Source organism: Myotis lucifugus, unplaced genomic scaffold (genome assembly GCF_000147115.1).
Source record: "Myotis lucifugus unplaced genomic scaffold, Myoluc2.0 scaffold_8, whole genome shotgun sequence".
In the NCBI taxonomy this organism is placed as follows: Eukaryota; Metazoa; Chordata; class Mammalia; order Chiroptera; family Vespertilionidae; genus Myotis; species Myotis lucifugus.
This window is the reverse complement of record NW_005871056.1, coordinates 9,088,842-9,116,803: the sequence shown is the minus strand read 5'-3', so window position 1 is coordinate 9,116,803 and position 27,962 is coordinate 9,088,842. Positions and strand designations below refer to the sequence as shown.

At 51.2% G+C, this 27,962-nt stretch overlaps 1 protein-coding gene across 1 annotated transcript in view; it reads right to left on the bottom strand.

The window, feature by feature from the left end:
• Positions 1-100: 100 nt before the first annotated feature.
• ESYT3 (extended synaptotagmin 3) overlaps positions 101-27,962 on the bottom strand; it is a 76,147-nt gene continuing 48,285 nt past the window's right edge. Inside the window, exons 4-24 of the mRNA XM_014451409.2 lie at positions 26,674-26,808; positions 21,162-21,238; positions 19,605-19,671; positions 18,851-18,940; positions 18,389-18,444; positions 17,032-17,152; positions 15,017-15,187; positions 14,273-14,355; positions 12,744-12,792; positions 12,239-12,328; positions 11,434-11,496; positions 11,275-11,337; positions 10,712-10,780; positions 10,111-10,197; positions 9,301-9,450; positions 6,793-7,289; positions 6,056-6,154; positions 5,462-5,593; positions 2,682-2,787; positions 1,859-1,908; positions 101-1,557 (exon numbers count right to left, since the gene is read on the bottom strand). Coding sequence (XP_014306895.1) covers positions 1,521-1,557; positions 1,859-1,908; positions 2,682-2,787; positions 5,462-5,593; positions 6,056-6,154; positions 6,793-7,289; positions 9,301-9,450; positions 10,111-10,197; positions 10,712-10,780; positions 11,275-11,337; positions 11,434-11,496; positions 12,239-12,328; positions 12,744-12,792; positions 14,273-14,355; positions 15,017-15,187; positions 17,032-17,152; positions 18,389-18,444; positions 18,851-18,940; positions 19,605-19,671; positions 21,162-21,238; positions 26,674-26,808 — 2,292 coding nt within the window. The 3' untranslated portion in view covers positions 101-1,520. The remainder of the gene's footprint in view (positions 1,558-1,858; positions 1,909-2,681; positions 2,788-5,461; positions 5,594-6,055; positions 6,155-6,792; positions 7,290-9,300; positions 9,451-10,110; positions 10,198-10,711; positions 10,781-11,274; positions 11,338-11,433; positions 11,497-12,238; positions 12,329-12,743; positions 12,793-14,272; positions 14,356-15,016; positions 15,188-17,031; positions 17,153-18,388; positions 18,445-18,850; positions 18,941-19,604; positions 19,672-21,161; positions 21,239-26,673; positions 26,809-27,962) is intronic.

Genomic DNA, 27,962 nt, shown 5'->3' with positions numbered 1-27,962 from the left:
TCATTTGGGGGTCTGGAATGGATTAATTGAATTTACATTATTTCTAATGGGAAAAAATGATTCAGTTTTCGAACAAATCACTCCTTTAACAGCCTTCCAGAATGAATTAAGTTCAAGAACCGAGGTTCCTTTATAGTTCAATTGGAGAGTAAACGGAAACAAAAAATACCAAACACAATACAAGCAGTTGCTTAGCATATAGATACCTAGTAAACTTTTTAAAATTAAATGTAACAGGGAATTGTTAAAATGAAAAATGCACAGTATTGACAGTATTGCTATACTATAGGTGGTGGCGAGAGGCCATTTCAGTGTGGATTGGCCTCGTGGAGGAGGTGGATTTGAGATAGGCCTTTAAGAGCTGAGTAGGATTTTAATAAGCAGGAGGTAATATTTGGACTATTCTAGAATAGAGCAAATAAAGTAGCAAAAAACTGGAGATTAGATTATGTTAGGTTTAAAAGGCAAATGGGCTTTAACCTTATAGAAAAGAGAAAATCATAGATAATTTATAAATGAGAATAACAGTAAACTGTGCTTTAAGATGTTACTATTCTTAGAAAAGCTGCAGCAAATGCAGTAGTGGGGAGAGAAAACTGATGGCAACGGGGCATTGTCTGAGTGGATAAGGCACAGCTGAGAACAAGAATATTTGGTTTTATAGTTTGAAATGCAAAAGAGGCACTTATTTATGGGCCCAGCACGCTTCCGCTGCACCACTCTGCTCTCTACGAGGCACTTATTTAAATATACAGTTTACATGGTTTGCTTTTTACATGTTATTAGAGGAACCAGCTGTCTCTTAGAAAAGTGAAGCTGAATTTCCACATCTGTCTGAGAGGACACAGAAAGCCCCTCTGGCACTGATTGCAGCAGAGTCCAGCTCTGCTAGGGGAGTGCAGACATAGACCTGAGTCTGGAACCTGGCCTGCATTTCCTATGGAAATAATGCCACATGCTGGAGTTTGGTCCCAGGCCATCCACACTGGAGTATTTAACTCAAGGTGTTTAGGTATATCATTGTTCCCCCCATCTGAAAAAAATACATTTTAGTTCCAATTCAGATACAGGAATAAATCCCCAGGCAGAGGAGTACCAGAGGTGGCAGTGGGCTTAGCTAGTGTTATCTTTTGGCAATTTGGAGGTGGGTTACCTTTTAGTCTCATAAAAGAAGCCTCCTCCCCACACCCTATGCCTCAGATAGGGCACTTTTGACACATACATTCAGGCAAGGCCTAAGTCAGATGGTCTATAATTACCTATCAAAAGTGAAAAAAATCACTGCTGAGGTTCTAATAATTGATTAGCCATGAATACCCCATTTCTTTTGGGATTTGAACAATTAAATCCAACCAAGAGAGAGTAGTTCTGGCTTTTACTTATGTTTACCTCTAGTTTACTATCCAGTTAAATTCACACAAGAATGTATGTATATATATTTTCAAATGGTTGTTCTGAATTAAATTACAAACTATACATATATACACATTTTAATATAAAGATGATTATGTTGCTCATCATCAACTTCTGGGCTGTCCATCTGGAGTGAGCTCATACCTGTAAGACAATTGGGTTTGGATTTATGTTAGTATTGAGAGTGTGTTGTGATAGCATCAGGACAGTCTAGCTTGCATGGGTCTGTATGGGACCAGCAGAACCCATCTCTTTATAAGCCAGGGTTAAAGCTAGAGCTGACAGATCCTCTAGGTAAGTGAGATCTGCAGATAGTAAAGGTGATTGATAATCAGCCTTTCTCCTCAATCAAAGGAACTGAAATGTTCTGAGAAGAGAAAAACTTTGGAGAGAGAATATGGGCAAATGAGACTATTAACGTGATAAAATGAAAGGGCTCACTTACCATTGTGAGAAGCCCATAATCAGATCTTCTTTTGATAAATCAATCAGCACCTAAACAATCACAAATAAATCAGTTCCCCTTAAAAAATGTTGCACTAAATGGAAACATACTGGGATAAATGGAATTGATCATAAAAAGGTCTATTTGGCTTTCAACATGGAACCTCTCCAGAAGGACAGTGACCTCATTGTCCTGGGGAGGTGAATTGCTGTATACCCCAGGAATGTCTATATGAATGTTACAGAAAGAGAGAACAGCTTGCCTTTACTCATTAACTGATCATAATTTAAAGCAAGACACCATAGTTGCCTCAACTGTAGAAATGGGGATAATATCACCTACTTCATAGAAGTGGGCTTTAAAAAGATGAGCATAAGGAGATGTTTATTAGAATACAACTATGAGGTATTATACAAATATAATTCTTCTTTGTCTCCCCTTGGCATCTTTCTGAAGATTCTATTTCCTCTACTACTTTAAGCAAAATCCTATCATCACAAAAATATTGACGTAATAAGATCCTAGCTTTACAACAATGTTATATATATATAAAAATATACAGAAACAATACTTAATACCATAGTAGATGTTCAAATACTTATGCAATAATGAATTGGGATATTCTTGAGTTTTTTACAGTAGGATTTATCATATTAATTTATTCATCTACATCATTTAGTTTCAAGAATATTTTAAGAAACACACCCAAAATCTCCTAATGAGGCTATAACTTCCTTGAATTCAGTTCTGGTAACAGTTAAACGATCCAATCAAAATTTCTACAAGGGTGCCATTCCCAAGGAACTCTTGTTCTTGTACTTACTTTTCCTAGCTCCTTCCTTCTGTGTGAGCCAAGTGGCCTACTGTTTTTCACTGCAACGTCTAGTGACCTCTTCTGTACTTCTTCCAAGGGAACAAAAAATTCAAATCTTTAAGAAGCAAAAAGTCAGGAAATCAGAGTTACATATTTTCATTGAAAGTGTGTCATCCATTTTCCTACTTTTGAAACAGAAGATATATAGACTATTGAGAATAGCTTATAGAACAGTATTGGCTCATAGCAGATACTCAGTGCATCACTGGCATGCTAATCATTGTCCTGGAAGTGTCAGGAGCCTGTTTGCCTCTCTTCAGTCATTGGACTATTGTGCTTTGTGGTCTTGGTGCTGTTGTTGAATATTAGTTGATCATATAGGTGTGGGTTTATTTCTGGGTTCTCTATTCTGTTCCATTGATGTGTGTGTCTGTTTTTATGCCAGTAACATTCTGTTTGATTACTGTAGCTTTGTAATATACTAGTAGTTGAAATTGAGGAGTGTGATGCCTCTGGCTTTGTTCTTTCTCAAGGTTGCTTTGGGTCTTTTATAGTTTCATGCAAATTTTAGGATTGTTTATTCTATCTCTATGAAATATACCTGGGATTTTGATAGGGATTCTGTTGAATCTGTAGATTGCTGTGGATAGTATTAATTTTTCAATTCATGAGCACAAACTATCCATTTATTTATGTCCCCTTCAATTTCTTTCATTAATGTCTTATAGTTTTCAATCTACAGGTCTTTCACTTTCTTGGTTAAATTTATTCCTAGGTATTTTATTCTTTATAATATTTTAAATGGGATTAATTTATCCCCTGTTCATTAGTGTACAGAAATGCAACATATTTTGGTATATTGACTTTGTATCCTGTAACTTTCTTACATTTGTTGATTAGTTTCAACAGTTTTTTTGTGTGGATTCTTTAGGATTTTCTATGTATAGTATGTCATCAGTAAATAGTAACAATTTTACTTCTCTCCAATTTGGGGGCCTTTTATTTCTTTTTGTTGCCTGATTGCTTTGGCTAGGACTTCCAGTACTATGTTGAATAAAGGTGACAAGAATGGGCATAGCACTCTTGTCTTGTTCCTGATCTTAGGTTTAAAGCTTTTTATCATTGAACATGCTATCAGTGTGGGCTTGTCATATATGGCCTTTGTTATGTTGAGAGTTTTCATTATGAATGAATGTATGTGAAATGCTTTTTCTGCTTCTATTGAGATGATATTACTGATTCAAAATCCTTACTAGTAATTGGTCTATTCAGATTTTCTATTTCTTCATGATTGCCTTGGTGGGTTGTATGTATCTAGGAATTTACCCATTTCTTCTAGGTTGTTAAATCTGTTGGTGTATAATTGTAGTCTTTTATGATCCTTTCTATTTCTGTGGTATCAGCCTGGCTCAGTGGTTGAGCACTGACCTATGAACCAGGAGTTCACGGCTCAAATCCCCGGGGGGGGGGGGGGGGGGGGAGGCATGCAGCTGATCAGTGATTCTCTCTCATCATTGATATTTCTATCTCTCTGAAATCAATAATATATATATTTCTGTGGTATCATTTGTAATGTTTCTTTTTTCTGATTTTATTTTGTCTTTTTTCCTTGTTACATCTAGCTAAAGGTTTATCAACTTTATCTTTTCAAAGAACCAGCTCTTAGTTTTATCTTTTCTATTGTCCTTTTAGTTTATTTCATTTATTCCCACTCTGATCTTTTTCTTTCCTTCTAACTTTGGGCTTTGATCTCGTTTATTCATTTAGAGATTTATCGCTATGAACTTCCCACTTAGAACTGCTTTTGTTGCATTCCATTTTCATTTCTCTTGATTTCTTTGTTGACCCATTGGTTGTTCAATAACACGTTGTTTAATCTCCACATAATTATGAACTGTCCAGTTTTCCTCTTTTAATTAATTTCTGATTTCATGCCATTTGATTGAAATCATATTGAGCATCTTTTCCGGTCTTCCTAAATTAAGACTTTAGTGGTCTAACATGATCTATCCTGAGGAGTGTTCCATATGCATTTGAGAATGTACCTATATTCAGCTGCTTTGGATGGAATGTTCTGTATATACTTGTTAAGGTCAATGTTGCCTTACTGATTTTCTGTCTGGTCCCATAGTCAAGGGAAGTAAAAGCTAAAATGGGTAGTTATTCTAAGATAAGAGAAAACCAAAATTATCAGGTATATCTTCCTTGGCTGGCTAGAAATGTCTTCTCAGGATTCTGAAGAAGGAAGCAATGATGAGATTTTTATTTCTGTACCTTGAGGCCACTTGAAATAAAAAATGGATAAGACTTACCCCCACAAAGCCATCGAAAACAAGCAATGTCCCCCAAGGACATGGGTGGACAAGGTATTGAGGGTATCTGTCTCCTATGTTTTGTTGAAGGAGGGAAGAGAGGCCAAAGGACTTGCTTTAGAGAAAATTTTATGTTTATTTTTAACTTCTGCTCTAAAACAGATTCAAAGAAAATATATTTAACCAGATTAAAATCCTTTTCCTGCCAAAGAGGCTTCATTTAAAGGTGTGGAATATTACATAATCAGGAATACTTTAGCTCCTATGACCACGTAAGTAGTCAGCTGTTTTGCTAAACTGCCCTGGCAACTCTTTTCTTCCACTAAAGTATATAGTAGCTTCATGGAGGCATAGACCATGTTGTCCTGTTCAACCCTAGCCCTTCACATGATCCGGCAGACTGCCAGGCACACAACAGGTGCTCAGCAAGTACCTGAGTGGGTGAGGCACTCTGGGCAGGCCGACTGGACCACTTACGTCTCATCGAACCAGGGTTCTACGGTCTTCCGCTTCACTGAGGTCTTCTTACGACTTGCCCACCTCCTTTCTGGCAACAAGTAGATACGGACATAAGGATCAACTCCACTGCTGGTACAGCGTGTCAGGTTTCTGATTTGGTTTCAAAGACATTAAAGAAAAAAGGTCCTGATTTTCAAACATTGAAAACACTCATGTGGAGAAAGCTGTACTAGCTATTGAGCTTTAGGTGCCCTTGAGGATAAAAATGCCCAGGAGTCTAGATGACCAACAAAGCAAAAGTCTGTAGGATTGGGAGGACAAAACATCCGATGCATGGTTTTGACAACATGAGTTTTCGTATAGTTTGGAGTACAGCTAAATACTTTCCATCTAAAGGAAGTTGAGAAAATGTACTGACTCCCACTACCCCAGACAGTTTGGCAGCGCTTGCTTCTGAGCAAAGCCCTTGGCTTGAGCCCATCAACACCATTGAGGACCTTGTCACTCACAGCAAGACAGCCTTCAAACCTCACTGGTTCCCATTGTATTGTCTACTAGTATCTTGGGGCTGCCCATCTCTGCCAAGTGCCCCCCTCCATTTTGGGTCTTTACCTGCAGCCGTTGATTAGCACGCTGAGGCAGCGCCGCAGACATACATAACGCACCGTGAGCTGAATCTCGCCCAGCCTCCGCGGCCTGAAATCCCTGCCCCTGCAAAGAAAGGGCTGGTCACTTCTCTTGCCTTTACAAGTGTTGGCCTCTCTCCCTATCCCCAAGACAAAGCATGTCCTGCTTTCGGAACATGGGTTAATTTAAAAATTCTTCAGTTGGATGTCAGTTCCATCCCACATTCACGTGTAATGATCCTGCTTTACCACAGGAAGAGCATGAGCGCTGGAGTGGGACCTGCCTTACAGCGTGACTGCTTGTGGGACCTTGGGTGAGTTGACTTTTAGGATAGTAAGTTCTATTTCAGAGGGTTATTGTGAAAATGGAATTAAATAATGCACTATCCCCATCATAAGCACTTAAGTGGCAGTCATTGATTACATAATTCCATATTATCCCTGTGTAACTTCAGAATTCAGGGAAGATTTCTGCTGAAACAGCCAAAGTCCAGGGTCTATTTACAGTTTTGTATATAGACTGGTGTACATGTGCTCACTTGCTCTCCCCTCCACCCCACCCCTCCCCTGGGTTCTTTCTACCACGCCATGCTGCCTCTCGTGAAGCCATTCTGTGAAAAACCAGAACTTGAACAGAAAAGTAAGTTCATATCTACTTTTCCCTCCAGGGAGTTATTTTTCAGGCAGGTGATCTTAGAAAAGATTAAGCAAAGAAGTGCATACTCAATGGTGAGGCTGATATCTGTCAGGTCAAAGCAGGAAGTGGCCAGGGAGTTGAGCGAGGACATGCTGGGAGCCAGCCTCGCGGGTGGCCATGCGAATGGGGAGGCAAGGCATTTCATGGGTCTGGGTGACTTGATGGGCCCTGGAGAGTGGGGGCCTGGGACAGTCAGGAAGATGGAAGTCGAACTCTTCTTCTCCCCCATGGGCTCACAGAAACCTTTGGCACTGTCCTTGCCTTTCGGCTCTGGGCCTGTCGCTTGGGGTGTGGGCTCGGTGGCAGCAGTGGTGGCACTGGTGGCTGGCGTGGTGCTCTTGGAGGCTTCCTTGGTACCAGAAGCAGGGTCTGGGGGGCAGGGCAAGTCTGCAGGACCCTCTCCCTGGGGTGGATCTTTGGGACCTTGATCGGTGGCCACCTTCTTAATGAACAGAGGGCCTTTCTTTAGGGCTTCAGGTCCTGTGTATGGGCTCCCCATCTCTCGTTCTTCCACACGTAGGAACTGCAAGCAAATGACAGGGTTGTTTATGGGCTGAGCCCACCACTTCCATTTCCCTCTCACCTTAACCTCTGGGAAATGGTTCCTTCTCTTTTTTTTCTGGGAGGAACAGTTTTCTCAAAACTCCCAATTCCTTCCTGACTGCCCAATACAATTTTCCCTCCAGACCATGTTTTCCTTAACCTCTCTCGGCCTTGCCCCTTCTGACCAGTACTTCTCTATCTTCCCTCTTCCTCCTGCCTCCCTTGTGGGTTTTCATGAAGACTCAGTCCTGGTCCCTCCTTGCTGTACTCATACTGGCTGCACGAGAGTTGCACTCTCAGCATGCAACTCCCAGACCTGTACCTCAGTCCTCCCTCCCCTTAACCTTCACACACATCACCAGCTGCCTTCTGGATATGGTTGTTTTCCAACTGTCACCTATTCGCCATTACTTTCCCTAAAATGTGTTTTCTATCCACACATACCTCTGTGGCGCTAGCACCAAATTTTCAAACTTCAGCCATTGCATTTCCTCTTTTCCCTTCATTATTTATCAGGACCCTTGCTAAGGGTTCCATTTCTAGCAATATGGTGGTTAAAATATTCTGAAAAACATCTTGTTAGGAATGCCCCAATAAAATAAACATCCTTTTAAATAGCCAAAATCACAAAGAAAGTAAAGTCCCTAGGGCTTAAAAAAGGGTGGGGTGGGGGAGGGAGGAGAAAACTAAAAAATAAAGGTTAAGCTTTGAGGGTCATTTATCAACCGTGGAATCCAAGGGATTAGGAAAAGAGGCCTTGGTCAGTGTGAGACTGGGAGTTGAAGTAGAACCTATGAAGGTGGGATCTCTAGTGAAAAAGTAGCCTAGGATACACATTCCACCCACCAGCAAAACCTAATGACAGGACACGTGTCTGTCTCAGCCTGAATCTGGTTGGGGGGAAATTAAGTCTTTTCTAACAATAGGGCACCTGTAGGCCTCTCTCATATGAATTTCAACTATCTGTGGTGTCTTGAAACCCAAAGTTAAAAATTAACATAGGCCCTGGCTGGGTAGCTTAGTTGGTTGGAGTGTTGTTCCAATATGCCAGGGCTGCAGGTTCAATCCCCAGTCGGGGCACATACAAGAGTCAACCAATGAATGCATAAATAAGTGGAACAACAAATCGATGTTTCTCTTTCCCTCTCTTTCTCTAAAAATCCATACCTAAATTAACATTAAAAAGAACCCATATTTGTAGTTCCCCTGAGGTTCTTGGCTGCAGCAATAGCAGAGTCTCTTTGGAAGTGAACAACCTCAATCCAGCTCACAAAGGAACACTGACCATGTTTCAGCCCAAGTTGCCAAACACAGAAATGAGTCATCATGAAAAAGCATCAACAGAAACAAAATTCAAATCATAAGATCTTCAGGTAATAGAATTCAGGTAATATGCCTTAAAAGTATTTTCAAATGACTAAAGATGAAATAAAGACCATGAACAGGTTAAAGAGCAGATTAGGCATAGCCAAAGAAGGATTTAGTGGACTGGAAGATAGATCTGAAAAAATTAGAATATAGCACCAAGAGACAAAAAATAGAAAATATGAAGATGATGAGAAGGTTCAGCATGGAAGGGGCTCTGGAAGGATTAAAACAGGGGTCCTCAAACTTTTTAAACGGGGCCAGTTCACTGTCCCTCCGACCGTTGGAGGGCCAGACTGTAGTTTAAAAAAAAACTATTAACAAATTGCTATGCACACTGCACATATCTTATTTTGAAGTAAAAAAACAAAACGGGAACAAATACAATATTTGTATTTGCATGTGGCCCGCGGGCCGTAGTTTGAGGACCCCTGGATTAAAAGAATGGGAGAGGCAATATTTGAAGAGGTAATGGCTGATAATATTCCAAAACTATGGAAAATATGAATCCATCTCCTAGCTTCTTCCCAACATAGAGCAAGTACTTAAGTGTTGGGGCCATCTACCTTGTACCAGAGCTCCACCCCCTACTGGCGGGGGGGGGGCGAGGAAAGGGAGAGAGTTACCCGAAGCACCAGCCTCATGGAGATGAGGCTGTCCAGGCCCGAGTGGTCCAGCTGGAAGCGCTGCTCAAGGGTCAGGTCTGCATAGGGGAGGATCTGGCACAGGGGTAACTCCAGCACTCCCAGAGCACACTCCTGGTCGTCATCCAGGACCTGAGCAGTGGGCCAGCCACAAAATGAGAATCACCACCACCACCACCACCCCCCTCTGGGCCCAGCCACTTCTAATTCACTTCTGTCAGCATGTACTGTGCTGCTGTTGGCCTCTGGTCCTGTTCTGAAAACCGGGAATGGGATCAGGCCTGCTCCCTGCCTCCGTCAGGAAGAGAGGGACTCGGGGTAGAGGCAGTTAGGGTCTCTATAAGGCAAGTGTTCGGAGACAAAGGGCCTGGGGCTTTCAGGGCTGGTGAGCTGTACTGCTCCATGACCAGACACCAGGCTGAGGCCCCAGATCCCCAGGGTCTCAGACACGTCATTGTTTAATCCTCCATTCGCTCTTCCACAGATCTTTTGTGAAAATTAACATTTTAAAATAAATAAATACATCAGAAATGTCCTGAGTAGATTTCAACACAGGCCACTCTGGGTGCTGTGTAACAGCCAGAAAGGCTTTCACAGGGAGAGCCAAGGGACCTGAGGGGTGTGCCCACAGCCTTTACCCAGTGACCTTGGGCACCAGCCTCCCTGAGATGTGGGAGGCCTTGGGGCGGGGCTGACTGGCCAGGGGAACCTGCTCGAGGTGCACTTGGAGCTCCCACCCTCCTGGCCGAGACACCTCTTAGCTCTGATCCAACAGCCCAGCTGCCAGCAAACCTTGAGACGCAGCTGCTCAGATGCCACATTGCACACAAAGAAGGAGAACACCTGGCTCCACACAGGGTCCTTGCTGCGGGGACAGGTCTGGGGACAGAGGAAGAGAGGCCATTAAAGGGTCTGGTTGGGCAGAGCAGGATACCCTGTGCTCTCACTCCAGCCCCCAGGGACCTCTGGTGGCCTCTGCCCATGATCAGACCCACACACGCTTGTGGGAGGCATTAGGGCGGAGCAGCCAGACTTAAAGGGGCTGAGAGTCATGTGAGCGTCGTGCTCACTTGGGAGGGAGTTTCTGCTGCTGGACGGGGAGACGGGGTGGTGGAAAGGACTTAGAGTCACGCCTAAACTTGAACCCCAGCTCTGCTGCTTTCTAGCATGTGCCCTGGGGTAAGTCACTGATCTCTCTCCCTCAGATTCGTGAACTATGAAACTATTTGTGAGGTTACTTTGGAGACTAAATAAAATATAAAGTGTATAGAATGTGTCCTGGCACCTACTTGGCATTCAGTGTAAGCTAATTCCCTTGTCTTTTGCTTCTCTCCCTGAGAAGGGCTGGGGCCCCCATTTCCGTACCCCATGGCTACACACCAAGCTGTCTTACCTTACTCACATATGTCTTCTTGCCTACAGATAGCTTGACATAGGAAGAAGGGTCTCTGCTCACCTTATTCTGTGAGGGGGCAAATCACAATGAGGGTGGCATCATCAGTGTCAGCCTAAGATGCCCACCCTCGCCCCACTCCCAGCCCTCAGGAGCATCAGTGGGACTTGTGGCCAGCCAGCTGCTGCCGTCACTGTGCAAGCACCTGACAGGGCTGCTCCCAGGGGGGCCTCCGTGAACAGTGAGCTGGCTGGGTACAGGCTCTGGCTCCCTGGCATTATGGAGACACACAGGGTGGATTCAAGTTCCAGCTCCTCCCTTAGGTGTGTGACCCAGCCTTAACCTTCCGGGTCCTATTTGTAAAATGGCAATAAAATTGGACATGGTCATCGTGTCTCGTGGGCACAATGAATGTGGGGGATGAGTTGCCAAGCCCGGTGCCTTTGACAAGGACAGCTCTTGCCAAACCCAGGCTGTGTGCGCAGACTCGCCCGGAAAACATGGGGCTGGGGAAAAGGAGTTCTGACTTGCTCTCAGGTTTTCAGCCACACACACACTCTCACCTTGGCAAATCTGGAGAGTTTTTTGGCTCGATATTCACCATTCAGGTAGTCAAAAGGGTTTCTCTGCAGCACAAGAAGACATTTCCGTTTCAAGTGAGCATTAGAAAGGGGGGGCACAAGGCAGGCGGGGTGTGTGACACTGACCATGTCACCACTCACCGGCAGGTTGCAGGCGCTGTCCAAGAAGACCACAAGGATGGCAGTGGAAAGGCCAGCGTGGTCCTGCAAGCAGACACAGACCTCGTTAGGTCCCCATGGAGGGAAGCCAGCCCCTGCCCTCCAGGCTGGTGAGAAGATCCCTCAACCTAGCTTTTCTGTCAGCGCTGAGACCCAACTGCAGCACGACAGGTGCAAGTCAGACACAGTGGATTTTCCCTGTGGTCTAGGCCAGTGGTCGGCAAACTCATTAGTCAACAGAGCCAAATATCAACAGTACTTCTTCAAAGTAGACTCGCCCAGGCTGAAAACCAACTTCTGCGCATGGGCCATAAAGTTTCAATCACACTGTACGCGCGCCCGACGTGGTATTTTGTGGAAGAGCCACACACAAGGGGCCAAAGAGCCGCATGTGGCTCGCCAGCCGCAGTTTGCCGACCACCGTTGTGCGGGCACGCATGTACGGTACGATTGAAACTTCATGGCCCATGCGCAGAAGTCGGTATTTTGTGGAAGAGCCACACTCAAGGGGCCAAAGAGCCGCATGTGGCTCGCGAGCCGCAGTTTGCCGACCACTGGTCTAGGCTGACAGGCACCAGCAGCGTTTAAGGATCCCAGCTTCCCTGAAGGAGACTGAGATGCTCAGAGGAGAGAGAGAAAGACCAGGAGCTGCCCTGTGTGGAGACAGGGTGAGGGACAGGTTCTCTAAAAGGTGGGGCTGGCCCGAAGATTAAGCAAGGTCTGGGGGCTCAGCCCACACGTGACCAGCCCTGCTTTCTGCTAGGGAGCCCCAACACCTTGCACTCACCTCAGTCAGAGCCTCAGGGTCAGCGATCAGTGAAAGCCACTCCAGCCGCAGGTGCAGCCGCCCACTGGTTGTGTCATTCAGGACAAACCACTGCGGGGAGATGAGGGAAAGGAAAGCTTGGGGACAGGGACAGGCAGCTCAGTTCTGGGACCCTGTGGGGCCCCAATAGAGGCTCAAAAAGGGGAAGCAGCGCAGACTCTGGGCTGAGGGACTGGGACATGTGGGTTAGGAGGAAGTGCTACATTTGGGATGGAAAAACCCTCCTGCGCAGGCCCAGCCCTGCAGTGTGACCATCCCCCGCTGGAGGTCCTTGGTTGGGGCATTCCAGGGAAGCTTCTTCCCACCCAGGCCTTGGAAGGTCCCTGGACCCATCTGTCTCGCCCAGCACTTGCCCCTGGAGACCAGTATGTGTGGCTCAGCATGGGAGGGGCCCATTTCATAGACCAGCTGGGCTGAAGCAACCTGCGAGGGCTGTCCACAGGGAGGGCCGCACGCACAACTCTACCTCATCCACCACTCTGTTGGTCATGACATCCCCGAGGCAGATCTGCAGGCTGGAATACACAGGGAGGGGTCAGCTCGGCTCCCAGGAGGCAGCAGCGGACGGTGTGGCGGCCCACCCTGATCTACGTTCAAATACCTGAGTGGGCCCTCAAGACCCAGGATCTTATTCATGCCAGGGAACCAGTGGGAAGCCACACTCAGCTCGAGGAGGAGGGACTGTCTTAGCCATCAGGGCTGCTCTGGGCATGCTGCCCAGAGGCAGGTGGCTTCCACCCCAGAGGGGAATAAGCAGGTAATGCTGGACACATCGGCTCTGAATTATCAGTGATGGTGCTACTGGCATTGAAGTGGAATGGTTTTTCATTGTGCAAAACTGCCCATGCGTTGCAGGAATTCAGTTTCCCTGTCCTGTGCCCTCTAAATGCCATGGCTCCACTTCCCGCAGTCATTGTAACAACCCCAAATGCCTCCATCCAGAACTGCCCCCAGTGCCTTCCACAGGATCAGTTGGCATGTGTGTGCAAAGAGGTGACACCCACATTCTCAGCGTGCCTCCCACCTACCCTGACTCAAGCCAGGGGGGAAATTAATTGCATGTAACTGTTAGAAGTGTGTTTGAGCTCCAAATACACTTGAAATCAGTTACACAAAATATGAATCACAAGCCACACTTCAAACCTGCAATATTATGAAAATTACTAAGATGAGAGAAAAAGATCAGCAACATTTGCTTGCGCGCTGGTTCTTAGGCTGTCAGGTTGTGCCCCTCCCACTTTGTTTTGTTCATTCTTTTTAAATTCTGTGTTCACGGAAACAGGCTAAACAACACGGGAGTATGAAGCTTTGTGTAAAATTCAGTCCCAGCCCTCGGAGACGAGCAGTGTGAGCAGCCTGCTGTGTACATGAACACGTACGAACACACACACACACACACACACACACACACACGGGTCCCCCTGGGAAGGTGAATCGAACTGCAGGGTCGCTCCCACCTGCCCTTCTGCCGACTACATAACGGACGTCCTCCAGGTCCATACGCAGATCCTGCTTAGTGTTTAAAGCTACAGAATATCCTCTAGTTTGGCGATGGCAAATTTACTCAAACACTCAGCCAGTGTCCTCTGAGGCTGGACACACTGTGTCAGGCTCTTGCTTTGCCACCTCAGTTCTCCAATAAACAGTTCGGTTAAGGCTTTCATAGGACCTGGAAGTGGGCAGTTGGGACAGGCAGCCCCAGCCTGGCCGTGTCAGTCCTCACACACCCTGAGTTTCTGTGTGCGCCCCCTGAGTGAGTAGCCAGGTTTCCCTGACACTGGGGACCTGCCATCTGTGTCAGCTTTGCCCCTGCCCCAATGGGGACTCTGGGTACATTATTAAGAGATCAGAAAGCAGGGCCTGCGGCACATAAACCGTGGGTCCTCTCTATCCCTTGGGCCCAGAGTCCAGGGTGAAACACTCAGGAGGCATGGAGGAGGGAGGTGTGGACGGCCCTGAGACAGAAGGCCCAGTGCCCAGCTCAGCCCTCCTCACCTGCCCAGGAAGTCGTCCCTGTCAGGATCCTCGTCATACAGGTCCACCTCCAGGTCCTGCCCAGGGACTTCGTACACTAAGAACTGGAAGGAAAGAGGTAATGTGACCCGCAGGCCACGGCAGCGGGTGAAGCAGACTCACCCGTGACCCCTGGGAGCCAGGTTCAGCTCCACAGCTGCCAGCTGGAGCCCGGGCAGGCGCCGCCTTCTCAGTGCCCGGGAAGCCCTCCTGTGAGAGGCCCTCCCCGGCAGGTGGGGAGGAGAGGCGAGTGCAACCCATGGGGGTGCTCAGGGCACAGCAGCTGCAGGTGTGCTTGGCAGGCTGTGCAGCCTCCAGGGCACTTCACAGGCCGTGGGGCCTCCTTCAGGGAGTAGGGGGTGTGGTTAAGCTCAAGGGAGAACTTCAGCCCCTGGTGTCTGGCTCTGGCTGAGAGGAGGGGGCAGGACTGCCTTGAGGTTTCCTCTTTTATTTTGATTTGAAAGCCTCCAACACAGCTGCCAGGAGGGGGTAGTGGGGGAAAGGACAGGAAGCGCATCTATAAGCTGTCCTTCCGGGGCCACCGCAGCCCACCTCTGGGAGCACGGGGGTTTGGGAAGAGGGATACGCAGCCCATCCTGCCCGCCCCCAAGGCCCACTCCTTTGGCCAGTGTTGCCCCACGGGCAAGTGAGGCCCATGAGGGCAAGGGGCCGCCTGTCCCCAGCACGACCCAGAGTGGAGCCAGTTGCGGCCGAGGAGCCCCTCACCTCAAACACCTCGTTCCAGGTGGGGTTCAGGTTCTTGTAGACGGTCTTGCTGCGGAAGTGCTGCAGGCCGATGCTCACCTTGGCGTAGGGGTCCGACTTGCCTCGGATCCCCAGGAAGTGGTCCATCTGGGCCAGCTTCTCCGCCTCCAGCAAGTGGACTCTGATCACCCCCTGGAAATGCCCAGCGCAGGGATCATCACTGCTTCCTGGGAAGTACCAGCCCTCGAGGCCCACACTATCAGGCCAAAGCCTCAGACACCACCCAGCCCACCCCACCTTCTCCTGGGTCTGGATGGGGAGACGGCAGCCTCCTGGCCAAGGCCATGCAGCACGTGATGGCAGGGCCCAGAGCTCTGTCCACTGCACCTCAGTGCCCCGCCCACACCCCTGGCCTTCCCACCCTGCCCTGGGAATGGCTTCCACAGCAGCCATTTCAGCTCTGCCAACAACCAGGGCAAACCAAGCCCCCTGAGGTTTCCTGTCTGTAACCGGCAAGCAGACTGACCTCCAGTGTCATTTCTGCCCAGTGCCCAGGTGTATACAGCCCGTGGGCACTGCTTGCTGCTGGCAGTGGGTCCCTGCCTCCTAGAAGCCCAGCCCTGTCTCACCCGACCCCCCTCCCCGGGCCATGTCTTAAGGCAGAACAGAGCCAAGGCCTGGGAAGAGTAGCCTTCCTGCCTGGAACTATTTCTTTTTAAATATAAGTACGTATGTCTTTTCCCTTGGACCCAGCCATCCCACTTTCTAGCCCTAAAGCCATACTGTAAGAATGTCCTGACAGCCTGTTTGTCCCAGCAAAACACAGACGCAACTGTGTGTCAGTGGGGAACGGGTGAAATAGGTGCAGCACGCCCGCACGTGGAGCAACCGGTGGCCCCAGAATGAGGGCTCCATCCACACAGTCAGGGTGTGATCCCAGGACACGGCCTGACACAGCAAGGCGGGGGAAGTGCTATGCGGCCGTCCGCCGAGGAAAGGAGGACCTGAGGACAGATATGCACACACCAACACGGGGGCGTATCTGCCTCTTAGAAAACAAACAGTGAGAAATCAGGGGGGCGGGGATCACTGCTTCCAGGGAGAAGGGGCAGAGTAGATGGAGGGACAAGGGCTAGAAACCCGACTCCTTACGGTAACTTGGTCTTTATATTGCACGTTGGAAGCATGCACATGCTTTTATATGATTGTAAGGTTAAGGTAAAAATTAAACCCTAAAAATAGCAAATGGAGTGAAACAAATCAATATAAACATTCGTGGGCAGCTGGTGTCCCACACACACAGGCACGGTTCCCAGTGAGTCTAAGTTGCGGCCGCTTGACAGCACCCCTGGCGTGGGACACCCCTGAGGAGTGTGAGTGGCTGTGGCGCAGGTGGTGGCGTCGCATTGTCAGTCTGAGCCTCACCTGGTGGGATGGAGCCACACTCCCCGTGGGAAGGCCGACAGGAGCCGGTCCCTCACCCTCATGGCCTGAGGAGGCTGATGCCCCGCCTGGTGCTGATGGTGAAGTGGCACTTTCCCCTTTCCTGGGGCCCCGGCTCCCAGCCCTGAGGGCTCAGGGCCCCTTCTGTAGGGAGCCCCACGGCTATCCTCAGGGGCCTCCCTAGCTGGGCCCAGGATAGAGGGGGCAGTGGAGCTGAGCACCCAAGGAAGCCCCCGCTTGGCTCCGCCATTCTCCTTCCCAGTAGACCCCAAGGATGGAGTCAGAGCCTCATGACCCCGAGGATGGAGTCGGAGCCTCATTTCCCTGAAGGAGGCTGGGAGCTCCTGGAGGCTCCTGGGGGCTGCACGGTACCAGGATCCGGGAAGGAAGCCGCCTGGGCTTTGTCCGTCCCTGGATGGGTGGCTGGACAAGTCAATCCCTGGATGGGTGACTGGACAAGTCAATCCCGAGACTCAGTCTTCGCCCTATAACCTGGAGGTGCCACGTGCTCCCCTCCCCCGTGAGAATGCATTCCCCTCCAGCCATCTATCCCCAGCTCTGGGCCCTGGGCCCTGGCTGGTGCGGGTACTCACGCAGGGCAGAGGGAAGCGCAGGTTGGTCACATCCAAGCCCTTCTTCACGGGCACAGTCACGCGGTTGGGCAGCACCAGGTGGGCGGCGATGAGGTCCTCCAGCAGGCTGTCTGACATCTCACTGGGACAGTGGGCACGACCAGCTGTGAGAGGTGGCACTGCCTCCCCCAGGCCACCTGTCCCTCCACCCGTCCCCGGAGCTGGCACAGGAGCAGAGCGCCAGGGTGGGCCCTGTGCGGGAGTGTGCAGCCTGAGCCCGGCCTGCCGCCCCAGCATGGTAGCTACGAGTGCCGACCCGACGCCGTGTTAGCATCACAGGGGCGTGTGACCGTGGGAACCTGCTAACTTCTCTGGGCCTCAGTTTCCTCATCCCTGACCCGAGGATAATTCCACCTGCCCCCTAGCCTTTTACGAGGACGACTTACATGTGTGAAGGGCTGAGAACAGTGCCTGGTGCCCAGTAAGTGCTGGGTGAGTGGTCGCTACCTTAGCCCTCTGGTCCCTGACATCACATCCACATTCCCTTCCTCTGCTGGCTGACTCCATCCCCCAGAGAGGGAGCAGGGGCAGTCCCTAGAAGAGGATTCCTCCCCGCAGGTGGGGGGCAGCTGCCCACGCCTGGCGAGCCAGCGGTGCATGCCCTGGCCGGCCCAGCCGGCCCTCCCTGCGGGGGCTGTGTCCACACAGGGCTGGAGCCCTTCTCTGCTGGGGGCCTGCGGCTCTGGGTGCAGCACCCTCCCTGCCAGCCCCAGGAAGGAGGGATTTCCCAGACCAGCTCCTCCTCACCGGTGCCCCTTTAAGCCCCGCCCGCTCCCAGCCTGTGCTTGTGGCCACGTGGGGGCGGCCTCATGGGCTTCTCTCCACACACTTCTCACCGCTCATGTGCATCCACACCCACTCGGCCACCACCACACACCTGTGTTCTCCCAGGGACCCCAAGATAGAGGAACTGTCCTCCACTTTTACTGAGGAAGAGCCCAGAGAGGTGACGGAATTTGTCTAAAGTCACAGTTGCTACCCAACAGCGCCAGGAGCCTCAGTACACACACTTCCTCTAGGACATCCCATCTGACCAGAGCCACTCTCCCTGCTCTCCCACACACGTGTGTGTGCACATACGTGATGTGTATGCGTGTGCGTGTGTGTTCTGAGCACAGAGCCTGCCCGCAGAGGCCAAAAGATGCTGTCAGCCTCCCACTCCCACTCCCACACCCCAACGTTTCCCCCAGAGGGAGGGGGGCTCGGTGCCTGCCCCACTCCTCACAGGGAGCCGGGAGGGGGGCAACCACTGTGCGCCCGGCACTGACCACAGCCCCAGGCCCCCCTGGCTCTGCGGGCGGCTCTCGCGGGCACTCACTTGATTCCCGGCGCGTCCAGCAGGTTGGTCAGGCCTGTCCAGTTGATCTGCAGGTGCTGTGGGCAGAGGGGCTGCTAGTCAGGAAGGAGCCAGAAGCCCAGGACCGAGAGCCCTCTGCCCAGTGCCCCACACCCACCACACGGAGAGCCCAGCCGGCTGAGGGCGCCTGCTCGGGATGGGCAGGCTGTCAGGCCTGCTGCTTCCTGCCAGGATCACGCAGGCGTGGCCAGTGCACGTGGGCCCTGAGTGGCCCTGCAGCTTCCCCGAGCTGCTGCTGGTCTGGGGGAGAGCGGAGTCGGGTACCTCAGGCTGCCTTAGACTTCACGGGACGGGCATGTGGAGTGCCCGGGCCTAGGCGGGCTTAGGCATCTCCGTTCGTGGTTCAAGCCCAGCGCCTGGGGCCCGGCAGGCACGAGCTCCCGCCCGGGGAGTGGCAGGCCTGCCTGGGGCCCGGGGGCTCACCGGCTTCTGAAGGAAGAACACAGTCACGGCTCCCACGAAGGGCTTGTCCACCAGGAGGGGGTCCAGGATGACCCGCAGCGTGCCCTGCAACTGGATGGCACCGAGGGCTCCATGAGGGACTGCCTCCCTTCTTCCCACACCTGCTGTCTCACTGAGCCCATGCCACACACAAATGCCCAGGGCACGCACCGCTGCTCGCCAGGCGTGGGCAGCCGCCCCCACCTGCGGGGAGTGTGGTCACCGCGGGGACCACGCTCAGAAACAGAAACCTGCCACCTTTGGCCAGCTCCCCAGGGGCCATGAGCTGGCCCCCACTGCCTTCCGGGGGGCGCTGGGCTGAGGGCCTGCAGCCTTGCCCACATTCCCAGCCGGCCCGGCCAGCGGGGCCCAGGCGCGGTTCCCACTCCGCTCCTCGCTGCCTCCTCCTCGATCTGCCCATTTGCAAGCATGGGGTCTGCATCACCCATCCACAGAACCTCTGCCTTCCCTGAGCCACGGACGTCTCTCCGGGGGGACTTTACAGACAGAGACAGGCATGGGCTGAGGGGCTCTGGGCTGAGCCGCAGGTTGGGGACCCAGCAGTCACTTCCTGGCCGTGTGACCTTGGGCACGGAATCCCTCAATCATGACCTGCCTGTTTGGTGTCACCACCCCCTTTTGCAGCCTGCTCCAGTATGAGCCTGTTTTTCCCTGCCCTGACCCCACCCCCACCCCAGGGACAGGAGTGGGGGCAGTACCATCGGGCCCCACTCACCTGGATCCCGTTCACACCAGCCTGTATCTTCTGCAGCTCCACGCTGATCTCGCAGTCCCCGATGTAGCTGAAAGGGGAGGGAGAAGGAAGGTCGGCAGGAGGGGCAGGCCCACCTCTCAGAGACGTGGGGAACTTGCCCAGAGCCACCCAGCCCGAGCCCCGCCTCACCCAGATAGGGTCACCCTCACCGCCTCGGCTTTTCTCGTCTCATCACTGACCCAGGCCCCTGCACCCAGGAGTCCCACGCACATCCCCACCTCTGCCCGCGATGACCATGACTCTGAGTATCACCTTGTCCCACGACCCCATGGATGTGAAGGAGGGGCTTTTGGGGAACACAGGGCCCAGCCCTCTGCCTCGGCTATGCTCCTGCCCCCCCCCCCGCCCCCCCTGCTTCCCAGGTCTCTTCCCCATGGACAGAGCAGCCACACTGCCTATATCCAGCCCTCACCCAGGCGGTTGCTGGGGGTGGTGGAGGGAAAAGGCAATGTTCTCAGGAGCCGAGTCCTGCTGGTGTCTCCTGCCAAGTGATGGGCACAGGGAGCTCAGAATGAGTGCCTCAGAGGCTAAGGGTCCGGAGACCCTGTGAAAGGACTCGAGACTAAGGGGAGCGAGGCGGTGGCCGTCAAATATCTGCAGGGCACAGGCAGGGGAGCTAGTATCCCCTGGAAGGTCAGGGTAAGGCCTGGGGACTCCGGGAGCTGCCCAGGAAGCTGGGTGGGGAAGCCCGATGACCCTGACAGGCCCTAACTGTTCACACCAGGCTCGGTAGCAGTGCCTGGGGCCAGACCCCAAAGCTGTCACCATCCCAACACACTTGAGAACAGCCCCCAACTGGGGAAGGGCATTCCCAGAGCTGACCCTGTCTTCCCAATGTGCCCTCAGTGCAGCCTCTGGGATAAGGACACTGAAAAGGAACGGCAACATTCTGGAACCTCAGGAGTTGATCCTGGTTCCTTTAAAACACAATTCCAATCTCACCATCTCCAGGAAGACTTCCTGGGTTCAATCTCCCTTCTTACCAACTCAAGCCTGTTACAAACCTCATTCAAACACGGTGCCTTTGCCCCACCCACTCAGCTAGTCGCTCGTGTGTCTTTGCATCCTTTCGTTTTCCAAGGAGCCACAGGGCCCAGCTCCCCTGCTGGCGTCTCACAGCCCATGCGGAGCTCCCTGGGACTCACCCCACGTCCCAGCATCTTATCACCCGTGCTCCCTCTTGCTACATCCTCTCTGAGGCAGCTGCTCTGACCGTCGAGGTCAGACCTGGCCCTCGCCTCTAGGAAAGCTCAGCTCCTGGGCCTTGGTACCCAGAACATGCCTAGTGCCTGGTCTGATGGAGAAGCTGGGCCTGGGCTGAGGGGTCAGATGGTGGTGGCTCCCCCGGACCGTCCCTTCTGCTGAAACTCTTCCCCATCCCCGGCTCCAGCCCAGGGCAGTTGGGGGTATATCTGCTCTGAGGGGCAAATGAGAGTGTCTATATGCTACCCCATCTTCACACTGCTGTTCCCACAGAATGTGCCCGGACCCACCGCTGCCCCCAGGCAAGAGGCTCACCAGATCTGCAGGTCCAGGACCACCTGCCTCCGGTTGTGCTTGCTGGTGTGCGCCTGGACGCCGTTGACCCTGGGGCACTGGAAGAGAGGCCGGGGCGGGGTCAGCAGAGGCCTTGCAGCAGCGAGGCTGCCCCGCTCCCGGCACCGGGTTTTGCCCAAAATAATCAACATGCCCACTGCTCTCCTGAGGCATCAACACAGAAACCCACCCATGGTCCCATCTGCCGTGGTCACCCTGATACTTCCCTCCCTAGAATGTGCACCCTTGTTTCTCTCTCTCCTCCACAGATATTTATTGAGCACCCGCGCTGCACCAGGCGCTGGCCTGGGAGCAGGTGAAAAGCAAGGTGGCCGGGCCTGTCCTCACAGCCCAGCAGAGGAGACGGTGGTGGTGGTGGTGGTGGTGGTGGTGGTGATGTGGGGAGGGAGGTGAGGTGCAGCCTGTGCTGTCACATGACCATCTGGGGACTTCAGGAGCACCTCCCAACCCAGCTTGGGGTAGGCAGAGGTTAGAGAAGGCTTCCTGGAGGTGGCATTTAAGCAGTTCGGGCAGATGAGTAGGAATTAGCCCCTAAGGGCAAAGGAAGATGCAGGGTCCCCGGCTAAGTGATCTGACCCTCGGAATGTAAGAGCCCCACGTCAGGACCACAGTCTCCAGGCTCTGGGCCAAGGGCTGAGCTCCTAGATCACCTTTCTTCCCCCTCTGCCCACTCTCCTCCTCCTGTCAGTGGCACTGGAGGAGGGCCTGATTATTATTTAGCAAGAATCAAAAATAGGAGAACCAAGATGGCGGCACAGGTAAACACCTGTACTTGCTGCCTCTCACAATCACATCAAAATTACAACTAAAAGACGGAACAACTATCATCCAGAACCACGGGAAGGCTGGCTGAGTGGAAGTACTACAACTAGAAGTAAAGAAGAAAGCGCATTGAGACTGGTAGGAGGTGCAGAGGTGCGGAATGGGCTGGCACCCGGGTGCACTGCTTTTTTAATCAGGAGAGAGATAGAAGCTCCCGCTTGCTCTGAACTCTTGTTCTGGGTGAGACTCTGGGGGACCCAGACACATATGGGGAGAAACTGGACTGTCTGGCATCAGGGCAGGAATGTGAGGGCGGCTTTCTTTCAGATGGAGGTGCTCACAGCAGTCATTGTTCCTGCGCTGGGACCTCTCCGGTGCAGGGCTGACTGGCAGCCATTTGCTCCGCCCTGGTGATTCCCTGAGACCCTGCCCCACCCAATTTACAACCACACCCAAGCTGTGCACAGTGGCTTTTGCATATGAATGGCCTGTCCTTTATCAGCCTAAAACCTGTCAAACAGGCAGCAGCGGGATCAGGGAGCCCCAAAGCTATTAAAAGAAGGCCCAAGGCCGGCAGCAGCAGCCTGCCTTGCTTCACAGCTGGGCCTTGTCTGGGCACTTCCAAACCCAATACAAAGAGGAGGAATCTGCAGATCTCTCTGTAGCTCCTACTGGGAGGCCCCAGGCAGTGGCTGACTTTGCACCTCCCTGGGGACCCAAGAGCCAGTGTACCCAGTGGTCAGTGTGAGACGAGACCAGATTACAACTCTACACATCCATAGAGACACACTCAAGGGGCAGACTCAGTGAGCACCAAAGCCCCACTGAAGCAAGTCCTGCCCCATAAGGATGTCTCCTGCACAGCAGCTCTTCCATTGTAGACACAGCTGGTCCCTACAGCCAATTGGCCTGGAGGTCAATTCCTCCCAGTGATACCAACAGCAATCAAGTCTTAACTACAACAAGACTGTGCACACAGCCCACAAAGGGGTGCACCAAGAGTGTCCACCTCAGGTGACTGGGGAGGCTGAGCCACTGGGCCCAATAGGACACCAACCACACAAGGCCACTCTATCAACTCAAGGAGACTTAGCAGCTCTACCCAATACATAGAAACAAACTCAGGGAAGCAGCCAAAATGCGGAGACAAAGAAACATGTCATAAATGAAAGAAATGGAAGAAAGCAAAATACTGGATAGAGTTCAAAACCACAGTTTTTACTCAAAAATCTTCTAGAAACCTTCAAGGATCTTAGTGAGACCTTCAAGGATCTTAGTGAGAATGCCAAAAAAATGGAAAAGGACCAGTCAGAAATTAAGCATACACTGACTGAAATAAAGAATAATATACAGAGATTCAACAGTAGATTAGAGGATTCCAAGAATCAAGTCAAAGATTTAAAATATGAGGAAGCAAAAAAACACCCAACCAGAAGAGCAAAAAGAAAAAAGAATCCAAAAATATGAAGATAGTGTAAGGAGCCTCTGGGACAACTTCAAGTGTACCAACATCTGAATTATGGGGGTGCCAGAAGAAGAGAGAGAGCAAGATATTGAAAACCTATTTGAAGAAATAATGACAGAAAACTTCCCCTACCTGGTGAAATAAATAGACTTACAAGTCCAGGAATCGCAGAGAACCCCAAACAAGAGGAATCCAAAGAGGACCACACCAAAGCACATCATAATTAAAATTCCAAGGGCAAAAGATAAAGAGAGAATCTTAAAAGCAGCAAGAGAAAAACAGTTACCTACAAGGTACCCATATGACTGTCAGCTGATTTCTCAACAGAAACTATGCAGGCCAGAAGGAAGTGGGAAGAAATATTCAAAGTGATGAATAGCAAGAACCTACAACCAAGATAACTCTACCCAGCAAAGCTATCATTCAGAATTGAAGGTCAGATAAAGAGCTTCACAGACAAGAAGAAGCTAAAGGCGTTCATCACCACCAAACCAGGATTATATGAAATGCTGAAGGGTATTCTTTAAGAAGAGGAAGAAGAAGAAAAAGGTAAACTCTATGAACAAAGTGACGACAAATACATATCTATCAACAAGTGAATCTAAAAATCAAATGAATAAAAAATCTCATGAACAGAATAAACTGGTGAATGTAATAGAATCAGGGGCATAGAAAGGGAGCGGACTGACAATTCTCGGGGGAAAGAGGGTGTGGGGGGTGCAGGAAGTGATTGGACGAAGATCTTACACCTATGGACGAGGACAGTGGAGGGGCGAGGGCCTGGGGAGGGGTGGGAACTGGATGGAGGGGAGCTATGGGGGCGTGGAGAGGAACATCCATAATAATCTGAATAAAGATTTTTAAAAAAGAATCAAAAATAAATTTCATTTGAATTTGATACACATACTGAAGTGGACGGGTGAGACTCACAAATGACTGGAATTTAGTGTGAAATGCGCTTTAGAAAAGATGACAAGAGGGACAGAGGCATGGGCATGTGCTAAAGCAACACAGCAAACGGCTCACTGGGTAATCCAGACGGTTCTCTCAATTTTGTTTTTGAAAAGTTTCATAATAAAATATTAAAGAGCCGAAACCGGTTTGGCTCAGTGGATAGAGCGTCGGCCTGCGGACTCAAGGGTCCCAGGTTTGGTTCCGGTCAAGGGCATGTACCTGGGTTGCGGGCACATCCCCAGTGGGAGATGTGCAGGAGGCAGCTGGTCGATGTTTCTCTCTCATCGATGTTTCTAACTCTCTATCCCTCTCCCTTCCTCTCTGTAAAAAATCAATAAAATATATTAAAAAAAAATATCAAAGAAAAAACGTGGTCAGACTAGAGGAAATATTTCATCATCTCTCTATTCTCCTAGAAAGTGATGTTTACATATGCACTGTCCCATGAAAAGTTATCAAAGAGCACAGAGCCAAACATGCAGGGAAAACAGTATTATAGGGGCACGCTGAGCAGTTAATTAAAATTATGTCGTTTCTCCAGAGTTTTTGATATGCGTGATATGTCAAATGTGTAAGCTGCTGTGGTTTGTTTTCTCATCCTCATATTTATTTAACATTCATTTTTGTCCTCATTTTACATTCTCTTTCTTTAAGGGAGTTCCCAGAATTGTAGAAGCTTCCGGCCCTCAGCCCCTGGCTCTACCCTGGCCTCCAGGGCTTTGGGGTTAAAGACCAGAACAGCCAGTGGAAGCCTGGGCGGTGGGGGCGGGGAGGGGGGCGGCATAACTGACTTCTCACAGCCTGGAGCCTGCTGCTCCCAGCAGGTCGGTGTGCGGGCACCTGTGAAAGCTCAGCAGCCCCAGAACCCTGTCTGCGGAGCGAGTCCCCGGGGAAGGCTGCCCTCCTGAGCCCCACCACAGAGAGGAAGGAGCCATCCTGTGAGCATCTGCTCTGCACTGCAAATGCCAACTCAGCTATCACCCTCCACAGCAGGTGAGGGCTCAAGACTACCACGGCCCCCACTCCCGAATTCACGCATTCCTCCACCACCACCACGCACACAGCCAGGCAGCATCCACCTGTATATGCACCTGCCTCCAACACAGGACCGGGACCTTCCTGAAAGGCAGGGACACAGCCACACCCACCTCTGTCTACGTCTACGGTGGGTGCCGCGAACACATGCTCCATGTCATACGTGAGTGAACACGGAATGAACAAATGAACCAGCAGATTCTGGGACGAGCCAGGCCTGGCAGAGTCTGAGTGGCATGAGCCAGAATCTCCAGGGCTCAGGCAAGCCTGATCCAGCCCCCACTCGGGGCGGGGGGGAGGGGGTGCATCCGAGCTGGGTCCTTGCTCTGGGGCTGGCAGACAGCTCTCAGCAGACTGGCCTCACTCAGACACCTGCTTATTCCAGAGCAGATTAGAGGCCCAGGCCTCCGGTTTACTGGGTGATGACACCCCACAGTTCTCTGCCTGGGGGATGCGTTTTCAGATGACCAAAGTAAGACTCACATCCAGGAGGCCCTTTGGGGCAAGAGGGGTGGGGCAGGAGGTGGCATCGGAAGCGCAGTCGAGAATAGGGATGTGGGGTTAGGTATGTTAAACAGAAGCTTCTTTCACCCCGAGTCTGGGCTCTGGACACCGACCGCCAGAATCAATGGACTGGCACAGCATCACACCCTGCTCCAAGGCGCTATCCACTCCCAGAGGGCGTGCCCTCCCCAGCTAGTGCCCGGGGGTAGCCAGTGTGACTTGGACATCTTGTATCTGGCTGGCTTCCACCCTGCATGACAACCTTTCAAACTTTGGCTGAAGAAATCTGGAATTGGCCCTAACCGGTTTGGCTCAGCGGATAGAGCGTCAGCCTGCGGACTGAAGGGTCCCAGGTTGGATTCTGGTCAAGGGCATGTACCCTGGTTGCAGGCACATCCCCAGTAGGGAGCGTGCAAGAGGCAGCTGATTGATGTTTCTCTCTCATCGATGTTTCTAACTCTCTATCCCTTTCCCCTCCTCTCTGTAAAAAATCAATAAAATATATTTTAAAAAAAAGAAAAAGAAATCTGGAATTGTTTCCCACCCCAGCTCTGATCTGAGTGGGGCTTGCTCAGATCTGCATAGATGGTGCTGGGACCCAGGAGCCAGGGGTCTAGATGGAGGCCCAGGGGCTGGGCGGTGCCAGTGGGGGCCGGGCCCCCGGTGAAGCCCAGTGGGATCCTTTCCGCCAGCCGTGACGGGGGCGGGGGACAGAGAAAAGGCCCAGGCCGCCCTTCCCGAGACAGCACTGACCTTCCGTCCGAAGTCGAGCTTGGTGAAGGTGAAGGTCCTCAGGTGGACGCTCTTCTCCCGGATCTTGGGCTCGAGTTTCTCCCGGATCTTGCTTTCCATAATTAAGCTCAGGTAGGGCCAGATCTGGGAGATGATCTGTGGGGACAGGAAGAGGCCCTCGGTGGTCAGGTCTGTGAACCCCACCCCAGACCCTCGGCTGCCTGAATGACGCTTTCAGGCCCTGGAGCTGGCCCTCTCTGGTCTAATCCCAGCCCGCACTAAAAACCTAACTTGACGTTTCACTTCCAAAATTTAACAAAATTTTATATTTTAAAATTCTATTTTATATATATGCATATAAGGGCCACGGATCCTTACTCTGCACTGCCCATCTGCCCATCCAGCCGCCGTCTGTGCACCGCACAGCGGGTAACGACAGCAGTGGTTCTCACTCTTGTGTCAGCAGCAGGCCCCCACGATCTGGTGCTGTTTGCAGAACCCCATGAGACACACAGTCATGGGCTATACCCAATGATGTGAAGCCCTTCGGTCCTGTGCTAACACATAAATTATCTGAATCCTCGCTGCGGGATAAGTGAGTAGCAGCTGGCTAGAAGTTTAAGGAAAAAAATCACGAAGAGAAACAAATTGTTTCCTGTGGATTTAGGCTTTTTCTAGCCATCAGAACAGGCTGCCTTCTCCGGCAGATTTCTATGCAGAATGACCCACGGCTGGTCTGGGCACCCCGTGCAGGGCCGGGGAGGGGAAGGCAGCAGAGACGGGCCTGGTGCCCGGAGAGGGTGATCAGAGAGGAGCAAAGGCGTCTTCCTCTTCCTTCTCTCAGGCTGGGGCCTCCGTTTACAGATGCGCCTCCCCGGCCTGGAGGCAGGAGGCTCGTCCCCCCCTCTCTCAGGGGCCTCTCTAGGGGCTGGTCCCATCCTCCCGTCTCGCTGCTGTGTCCTTTGCCAAGTGCCTCTGGAGCACTACGCTCTTTGGGATGTACTTGGTGCCCTAGTGTGTGGTTCGTCTACGTAACTGTTTCCCATCCGGGAGCCTCACTCCTCTGGTCTGTGTGTGTTGATGCAAGAAGATAGCGTGCATGCGGGGCCTGTGGACTCGCAAGCACACACAAACACACTACCGGGGGCACAGGACACGGTTTGTCCCAGAGGCCCTGGGCCCACAGATATTAATTAATTTACAGAAATTAATCCGCAGAAATCTGTTCCCTCCTCCTAAAGCAGCAAACTACTTCCTCCAAATTTTACCAAGAGGCTGAGAACAGGTTTTTTTTAAAATATATATTTTTA